At 40.9% G+C, this 9,929-nt stretch overlaps 1 protein-coding gene across 1 annotated transcript in view; it reads left to right on the top strand.

Moving 5' to 3' along the window:
- Window positions 1-2,912: 2,912 nt before the first annotated feature.
- The window catches only part of slc26a6 (solute carrier family 26 member 6), a 37,764-nt gene continuing 30,747 nt past the window's right edge, over window positions 2,913-9,929 (top strand). The window contains exons 1-3 of the mRNA XM_028825241.2: window positions 2,913-3,501; window positions 5,423-5,559; window positions 5,641-5,751. Coding sequence (XP_028681074.2) covers window positions 3,356-3,501; window positions 5,423-5,559; window positions 5,641-5,751 — 394 coding nt within the window. The 5' untranslated portion in view covers window positions 2,913-3,355. The remainder of the gene's footprint in view (window positions 3,502-5,422; window positions 5,560-5,640; window positions 5,752-9,929) is intronic.

Below are 9,929 nucleotides of genomic sequence, written 5' to 3'. Positions count from 1 at the left end.
ATGGATAAGTATCTGCCTGCATTTCTCAGCATTGAGAACACCATTAATCCTGACCAAATCTCCAACTCCATTTGCAGAAATGCAGCCCCAAACGTTCAAGGAATCTCCACTATGCTTCACTGTTGCCCGCAGACACTCATTATTGTACTGCTCTCCAGCCCTTCGACGAACAAACTGCCTTCTGCTACAGCCAAATATTTCAAATTTTGACTCCTCAGTCCTGAGCACCTGCTGCCATTTTTCTGCACCCCAGTTCCTATGTTTTCGTGCATACTTGAGTCGCTTGGCCTTGTTTCCACGTCGGAGGTATGGCTTTTTGGCTGCAACTCTTCCATGAAGACCACTTCTGGCCAGACTTCTCTGGACAGTAGATGGGTGTACCTGGGTCCCACTGGTTTCTGCCAGTTCTGAGCTGATGGCACTGCTGGACATCTTCCATTTTCGAAGGGTAATAAGCTTGATGTGTCTTTCATCTGCTGCACTAAGTTTCCTTGGCCTACTACTGCGGCAACGATCCTCAGCGTTGACCTTTTCTTTGTGCTTCTTCAAAAGAGCTTGAACAGCACATCTTGAAACCCCAGTCTGCTTTGAAATCTTTGTCTGGGAGAGACTTTGCTGATGCAGTAGAACTATCTTGTGTCTTGTTGCTGTGCTCAATCTTGCCATGACATGAAACTGTCTTCCACAACCTCACCTTGGTAGCAGAGTTTGGCTGTTCCTCACCCAGCTTTAAGCCTCCTACACAGCTGTTTCTGTTTCAGTTAATGACTGTGTTTCAACCTACGGGTGACATTGATGATCATTAGCTCCTGTTTGGTAGAATTGGTTGATCAGACACCTGACTAGAATCCTACAAAATCCCTGACTTTGTGCAAGCGTACCTATAAGAATTGATGCTGGTCTGAAGGCAAAAGGTAGTAACACCAAATATTGATTTGATTTAGATTTTTATTTTGTTCGCTCATTTTGCATTTTGTAAATTGATAATAAACAATTATTTACAGTGCATCCGGAAAGTATTCACAGCGCATCACTTTTTCCACATTTTGTTATGTTACAGCCTTATTCCAAAATGGATTAAATCCATTTTTTTTCCTCAGAATTCTACATACAACACCCCATAATGACAACGTGAAAAAAGTTTACTTGAGATTTTTGCAAATTTATTAAAAATAAAAAAAATGAGAAATCCCATGTACATAAGTATTCACAGCCTTTGCTCAATACTTTGTCGATGCACCTTTGGCAGCAATTACAGCCTCAAGTCTTTTTGAATATGATGCCACAAGCTTGGCACACCTATCCTTGGCCAGTTTCGCCCATTCCTCTTTGCAGCACCTCTCAAGCTCCATCAGGTTGGATGGGAAGCGTCGGTGCACAGCCATTTTAAGATCTCTCCAGAGATGTTCAATCAGATTCAAGTCTGGGCTCTGGCTGGGCCACTCAAGGACATTCACAGAGTTGTCCTGAAGCCACTCCTTTGATATCTTGGCTGTGTGCTTAGGGTCGTTGTCCTGCTGAAAGATGAACCGTCGCCCCAGTCTGAGGTCAAGAGCGCTCTGGAGCAGGTTTTCATCCAGGATGTCTCTGTACATTGCTGCAGTCATCTTTCCCTTTATCCTGACTAGTCTCCCAGTTCCTGCCGCTGAAAAACATCCCCACAGCATGATGCTGCCACCACCATGCTTCACTGTAGGGATGGTATTGGCCTGGTGATGAGCGGTGCCTGGTTTCCTCCAAACGTGACGCCTGGCATTCACACGAAAGAGTTCAATCTTTGTCTCATCAAACCAGAGAATTTTCTTTCTCATGGTCTGAGAGACCTTCAGGTGCCTTTTGGCAAACTCCAGGCGGGCTGCCATGTGCCTTTTTACTAAGGAGTGGCTTCCGGCTGGCCACTCTACCATACAGGCCTGATTGGTGGATTGCTGCAGAGATGGTTGTCCTTCTGGAAGGTTCTCCTCTCTCCACAGAGGACCTCTGGAGCTCTGACTAAGTCACCTCCCTGACTAAGGTCCTTCTCCCCCAGTCACTCAGTTTAGATGGCCAGCCAGCTCTAGGAAGAGTCCTGGTGGTTTCGAACTTCTTCCACTTACGGATGATGGAGGCCACTGTGCTCATTGGGACCTTCAAAGCAGCAGAAATTTTTCTGTAACCTTCCCCAGATTTGTGTCTTGAGACAATCCTGTCTCGGAGGTCTACAGACAATTCCTTTGACTTCATGCTTGGTTTGTGCTCTGACATGAACGGTCAACTGTGGGACCTTATATAGACAGGTGTGTGCCTTTCCAAATCATGTCCAGTCAACTGAATTTACCACAGGTGGACTCCAATTAAGCTGCAGAAACATCTCAAGGATGATCAGGGGAAACAGGATGCACCTGACCTCAATTTTGAGCTTCATGGCAAAGGCTGTGAATACTTATGTACATGTGCTTTCTCAATTTTTTTATTTTTAATAAATTTGCAAAATTTCAAGTAAACCTTTTTCAAATTGTCATTATGGGGTATTGTGTGTAGAATTCTGAGGAAAAAAATGGATTTAATCCATTTTGGAATAAGGCTGTAACATAACAAAATATGGAAAAAGTGATGCGCTGTGAATACTTTCCGGATGCACTGTATATTTCTGAAAAAATTCTTTGTTTACAGCATTTTTTCACACCTGCCTAAAAGTTTTGCACAGTACTGTGTATGTGTGTGTATATATATATATATATATATATATATATATATATATATATATATATATAATAAATAATTAACAATAAAAGGTGAAACTTCCGTGGGCGGTAAATAGTTTTTATTGGCACTATATCAGTAGAGCTCCCAGCATTCCCCTGTACCTCTCCTTCAATGCCCCAATTGCATTTTCTCTTGGAAAAGCTATTTCCTGCCCTTTTTTCCTTGAACAGTATTCAGCAAACATATGCAATCCCCAATTCTAATAATCTAAATTTTAATACTTTATTAGAAATAGTACAATAATGTGGCAACGTCTGAGGCAGTATTGGGGCAGACTTCTCTCAAAATGCACTTCTTGCGGTTAGAAGGACCAGGTTGCACCCACAGATCTGGTAATTATGGACTGTCCAGCTGAATCCCTTCCCCCTCTTCTTCCTCCTGATAATGACTTTGCAAGGAGAGGTGGTGAGGGATGACAGAACTCCTGGTGCAAAGTCCCCCACCTTGTGTATCCCATGTGCTTTCAATGCTTGGTTAAATATTAGTGGGCATTTTTATAAAAAAGCACATTTAATGTATTCACAATGACTGTGCAAAGTGAAGATATAAAGCAGGGGTAGCACTCCACACAGTATTGAAGGGCAGGCCTGACATCATCTGTTCCGCCAGAATGGAACGGGCAGACCACATGAAGCATCGCCTGAACTACAGCGTGGAACGAGCAGTGATGGACGAGGAGTGTCTACAAGAAGTGGCACACAGGCATCCACGAAGCTCTCCATCTTATCTGGCTTCTAGGCTCAAGAGATCCATGAGGTGAGGACCTAGCATGCAGTACCCAGTCAGGAAGACATCTTGTCTTGCTAATAACATAGGTATAGATTAGACGTCATGGGGGCAGTAGTCTAGAACACGATATAAGAAAATTGTTTTGTAAATTGGTTTTCAGAAGGCATCATAGTGTACCTGACGTTCTTTGTCTGCAAGCATGTGTACATAAGTATAAAGGGTTTTCCCACTCTGTACTCCTAATACCAGACGTAGAGGCTCAATTGAGCATTGGAGCCCTGCAGGGGGAGACAAAATACTGTACCACCACCTCAGTATGTTCTAAACTTTCAGCTCATATGTAACTTACATATAGTGCTTGTTCTTTTGCTTAGTGAGCCCACTTTTTATGGACATCCCTACAACAACATTTATTTGTATGGCACATTTTCAAACAAATGATGTAGCTCGAAGTGCTTTAGAAGATGAACAAAGACATAAAAATAAAATTAGGCAAAACTAATTAACAAAGAATAAAGTAAGGTCCAATGGTCCAACAAACCAATAATAAACTCCAGAGGGCTGGAGAATAAAAAAAAACAATCTGCAGGAGTTCCGAGGCCACGAGACCACCCAGTCCCCCCTGGACATTCTACCTAACATAAATGATCTAAATCAGTGCTTATGGCTTTCAGGCTTCTCATGGAAAAACTTGATGATGATGGTCATGTGGACCTCTAGCCTTCAATCCATCAATGTAGGGACTGCACAGTGCTTTGATCGGGTGGTGGTGGCACAGATCAGCAACACAGAAAACCAGAAAGAGAACAGCAGAAAAAGTAGGGGTTAGTACGGATTGTGGAGATATGATAGAAATGATAATTCAATGCATATGCAGAATATCAGGGTTACAGTAATCCCTCACTTATCGCGGGAGATAGGTTCTAAGGCCGACCGCGATAACTGAATTTCCGCGAAGTAGGGACACCATATTTATTTAATTATTTAACGTGTATTTGGACGTTTTTAAACCCTCCCTGTATTGTTTACAACCCACCCTTTACTCTATTAATAACAGGGACAACTGCTAAGCAATATGAAATCAGTAGATAAGTTTACACTTACTGTATAGCGAAGTACACGTAGCTATATATGACGTGATGATGGTGATGAATATGCTGCGCAGTAAAAATGATGACGATGAAGGTGATAATCCCCTGAATGCAGTAGCAACAGCACGTTAATGCTGAATGAGTGAGATGAGACTTCCTGGTTAATGCAGCACTCCGTCGCTGAGTCAATCAGCAGCACACAGGAACTTAACTGCGTGCTCTGATTGGGTAGCTTCTCAGCCATCCGCCAATAGCATCTCTTGTATGAAATCAACTGGGCAAACCAACTGAGGAAGCAAATACCAGAAGTAAAAAGACCCATTGTCCACAGAAACCTGCGAAGCACCGAAAAATCCGCGTTCTATATTTAGATATGCTTACATATAAAATCCGCGAAGTCGTGAATCTGCGAAAAGTGAACCTCGAAGTAGCGAGGGATTACTGTACACTAAAATGAAGCTATGAAAAAGACATGTTAAAGTAATGGGTTTTTAGATGTTATTTAAAGTGCTCCACCGTATTAGGCTGGCGAGATACAAGAGACACAATGAGCACTCATTGAGGTTTCCAAGCTGAACAAGAGGTAGTTTTTAAAAATGCTAATCACCGCTTTGAGGTATGTTACCAGCTGCTCTGTGTTGTAGACACCCAGGCAGATGTGGGGATTATTCTCTGGGGCAAAGGATTCACAGCCTACACATAGGAGATCATGACAGGTGGTATGAACTTACAGAGCAGGTCACCTTAGCAAGCTTGGCAGTACAGACCACGTTCTAGAAGAGGGTGCTGTAGATACTGTATTATCTGGAAACAAGACGGTGCTACTAAATCAGACATAATGGTTTTTAATTTCTCAGATGTTCAGTATCTTCTGTAAGAGCCCGAGCTGCTAGTATCTTGCCAGTTTTCTCTTGGCTGCCACACTACTCCAGGGCTTGGGCTGTCAGTGATTTCATTTCAGGAATCAGCGGTGGAATAATGCATCTCCCACAAGGTAAGTGCCAGATATGCTGCTGCTGTGGGCTGAACAACAATGCGTAGGTCTTCTCCCTAATATTCACTTTGTTTTTCCTAGGCATGGCATATGCTTTATTGGCATCTGTCCCTCCTGTCTATGGACTGTATTCCTCTTTCTATCCCATTCTAGTCTACTTCATCTTTGGAACCTCAAAGCATATCTCAGTAGGTAAGGATGACCAGTATGGCAATGGCACGTGGGCACCTGGCAACATGAGGCTGTGAGTTGTTGAGAGGAAATCACCTCTTTAATGAGATTTCTGACTGGGCTATAATTCAGGAAAAATGAGCATAGGAGGAACAAACTACCGAAGGCCTCTCATCAGATGTGTTCTGGATCCGCAAAGCTGAAGTGGCAGAGGCAACAGCGAGCTTCATAGACCATGTTTAAGAGGAAATTCTTTATAGTTGAATTCTGAGGATTGGTGTGGAGGGGCTTCACACATCTTAAACCTCATCTCATGGTGGCCCTCCTCTGTCTGTTTGGAACGCGTATTTTAATAAAAGATTATAAATGTTATTTAAAAATACATGGAACTATATGTGAGAGTTGAGTGGAGCAATGGACGGAGCAATGAATATTGTTTTCCAAGGGCATTAGTAACAGAAAAGAAATTCAAGAGAGTGTTATCAGCTTTGGCAGCCACTGCACAAGTCTTTTGGCTAGTCAATGAATGTAGAAACAGGGCAACTGGCCCCCAGTGTTGGTTAGTGGGCTGATGGTCTAGCAATGCAAGGTGTAGCCTAAGACTGATTTGTAGCTGCTTGTACCAAAAGGCAGCAGATATTTCTTAAATATACAGCATGTATCAGTGTGGTCGAAATTTAACATGTTATTAAAGAAAGAAACATCCTCTAACAGGACAATTCAGTTATCGGGCAGGGGGAAGCTGTTTGTTGATTGTATCTTTTAGTTACTCCTCAGCAAAGTGCCTTAGAGGGAGCATTCTTCAAAAGCAGTCCAGACATAATGGTTTTTAATTTCTCAGATGTTCAGTATCTTCTGTAAGAGCCCGAGCTGCTAGTATCTTGCCAGTTTTCTTTTGGCTGTCACACTACTCCAGGGCCTGGACTGTCAGTGATTTCATTTCAGGAATCAGCGGTGGAATACAGCAGTGGTACAACATGGTCAGAATGATCAGAGAAACAAAGAATAGAGGTTCATTTTACAAACTATTGAAGCGTGTTAGAAAATGGATGGATGGATGGATGATTTATATAAAATAAAAGTATTGTTATATTCTGGTTCTTTGTATAACTTTGAGTTGTGCCACCACCCTTGAAATTTCTGTGCATATAACAATTGTCCATTCTTGTTGCTTATAGTACATCTGCTGATTTTTGTCATCCTTCAGTACATTTTGTATATTACATCAGCCTTTCTTCTGGTACATTCTTTATTTACTTGACCATCTCAGTATTTTTCCTATATTTAAGTGAACATTTTGTTGTTCACTTGACCTTTATTCGGTTTCCCACATTTATTAACCCTTTATGCTATTTCTTTAAGATGAATGCTATGTTACCCTAAAATTATTCTTCCACATCAGATCTCTTGATATTTTGCAAAAGTTAGGTCAATAGGAATGACAGGCAAAATTGGGTTAAATGCCCTGTTCTCATCATAACCTACTGTATGTAAATTAACGATACTATCCTATTACAGAGCTGATTATACATTTTCAGTACTACAATTTTACAGGGATCAATTCAAGCATAGAATGAGTCCAGTAAAGTGGGTCAGAAGTTCAAAAATGCTACTCATTTGCAACAATCCACCATTATCACCCCTGCTTGTCCTATTAGGTACTGAGCAGAGGTTGTGCTGGTGCACTAATGCGCTTTGATATATATTTAAACACATTTCTTATGAAGTGTTGAAATAATATGAATATATATCTATGCGTGGAAGTGTGTGTGTGTATGTCTGTCTGTCCGGCCTGGAAGTGAGCGGTGGAGTCGTGGTAAGGGTTCCACCTCCGTGGAAACAGAAAACTCGTTTAGCCGCTAATAACACAAGTGGGGCGAGCAAGTCAGCAAAACGAAACCTCAGAAGAAAGACAAAGTCACTTGGCCGCTAACATCGGCAAAACGGTATTCCTTTTACTTTTCCTCCCGCCGCTAATACACAAGCAATGTGAGCACCAGTGATATTTTCACAACGAAAATGAGAACTAGAACTAAAAATACTGTGTTTCGTTTTACAAGAACAAGAAATTATGAAATTATGGCAAACGGAGAAACTAAAACTAAATAAAAATAAAAATTGGTGATTTGTGAACGAACTAAAACGAGAATGAAAATTGAGTAAAGACAAAAAAAAAACAGCAATAGCATTTTAGTTCAGTTGTGCAGAGCGGTTGTTTGTAGGTCGCCCTGAGCGTTCACTTACGTTGTACTGTTTACTATGCGGTGATCATGTGACTTGGGCTTACTATAGTCACGTGGCGCAATTTCCGTAAAGGACCGTTTGTTTGTTGAGCACATTTAGCTCGTCGAATTGAAGTAGTAATAGCTTGTGGTTGATGATAGTGAGTTTTGCACAGATGTTTGTGGGTAGAAAGTAATGTGTGCAAATACTTTAATTACAGTGCAGATGATAATGAAAGCAAATGTAGCGTGCAAGAAGAAAACGGGTTCAGTGCAGGGCCAGCAGGATCTGTGCTTAGTGGAAGTCCAGCACTTCTCTGGCACCATGACTGCACTTCATACAGAGACATTTGGTCTCACCTGTCATCATGAAAAGTAAAAAAAAAAACAAAACAAAAAAAACTAATAATAACATAAAAAATGTGCCCACTGGTCTGTACTATAAATTTATTTTCTGTACGATTCCAATTGTTTTGATAATTTTATAGTCAAAATTGCTGAATTAGCACATTTCCTGTTCAAATACAGGGGAGAAACGCGAGGTGAGACGAGCCCTCTCCTCAGACTGCGCTATCCCTCACACACACGGTTGATACATGCAATTGGCTTGTGCCTGTTGCCGTCTCTCTGTATGTTGTCAATAAAATGTTTGCATACGTGTTTATTATATGCCCTGACTTTCCACAGTCTGGCTAGTATCTTTAATAAATGTGTGTGACGTATCTAGTCTTGCTGATTAGACTTATAAAACCGCAGTGAAAAGGTACAAGGTTGTGACCTAACATGTGCTTGTTGCTACTGTTCTTCTATGCAGATGCGCCAATAGTGTTCGCGATATCACAAAGTAAAGTGCACTGCAGTGGTCCGTTTATTTTTATTTTTTGTTCCAACTGACTGCCAAAATGGAAGTATAAGAGTTTTTAAATTAAAGGAAAATAAGCAGGACTTATACAAGAAAGAGACGAAGATTTTCATGGAGAAGGATAGGTGCATGGACTTCATTTTACAAATAAAGGTAAGACCATAAACGGTTTTAAATTTTATAAAAATGGGATCAGACTAAGAAAAAAAAATCCAGTATTTAAAAACTAAACTTTGACCTTAAATAAAATATCCTTTTATTGAGCAGTCTGTATTAAAATTGATTCAAGCATCAGAAGAAAAAGCATTTAAAAACTAAATATTTCAGTTAAGTTCAAAATTGAAATTCGTATTTTTATACACCACTCTGTACTTTCAGTTGTATTGATTGAGTATGAATTGTGATATTACAATGGCAAATTTAGAACACGTGGAAGGTGAGGAGCAAATGCGCTCTCTCCGCTCTTTCTTGCTGCTATAAATGTAACTTTCTTTCTTAGCCAAATATGTACCTTACCTATCTGTGTGTAAAGAATGCTGATGAGATATGAAACATAACCAGTAGTCAATGTGCATGCTGCCAGCTGAATAGTGAATAAGCTACTCTTTGGGGTTCATATGTTTGTAAATCTGATTCTGAAGGGGTCCGTGCCTCACGAATCTCGGCGCACATCTACAGCTTCAGTCCTGGCAGCAAAAATCGTCACCATACAGTCTGCTGGCGCCTGTGGCCAAGGACCTCGTCTGTGTATCTGCATTACAGGCGCTCGTCAAGCGAATATTTTCACTGTGCGACGGACATCGTTGCAATGTTAAGAAACCTCTCGAAATGCTTGCTTGTTTAAAGCTTAACAGTAACGCGCTTACACAGACTGCTTTCTTGAGTTGAAACATTTGATCTTACTGACTGTACTCATTAGGCCACTTGATCTGTTCGGTCATTGATAGTCAAGCTGTGTTTTACGGCATTATGAACTGTGAGTGTATTTTGTTGACAGAAACATAACTTGCATTAAAATATGTGTAGGCCAGCATTTGTGGTCTTGCAACAGAGCAAAACTAAAATTGTACTAATATTATGTAAAAAAGCAGAACTAAGTAAAATAAAAACTAAAA

This window comes from Erpetoichthys calabaricus, chromosome 18 (genome assembly GCF_900747795.2).
Source record: "Erpetoichthys calabaricus chromosome 18, fErpCal1.3, whole genome shotgun sequence".
NCBI lineage: Eukaryota > Metazoa > Chordata > Cladistia > Polypteriformes > Polypteridae > Erpetoichthys > Erpetoichthys calabaricus.
This window is presented reverse-complemented; position numbering and strand designations above follow the sequence as displayed.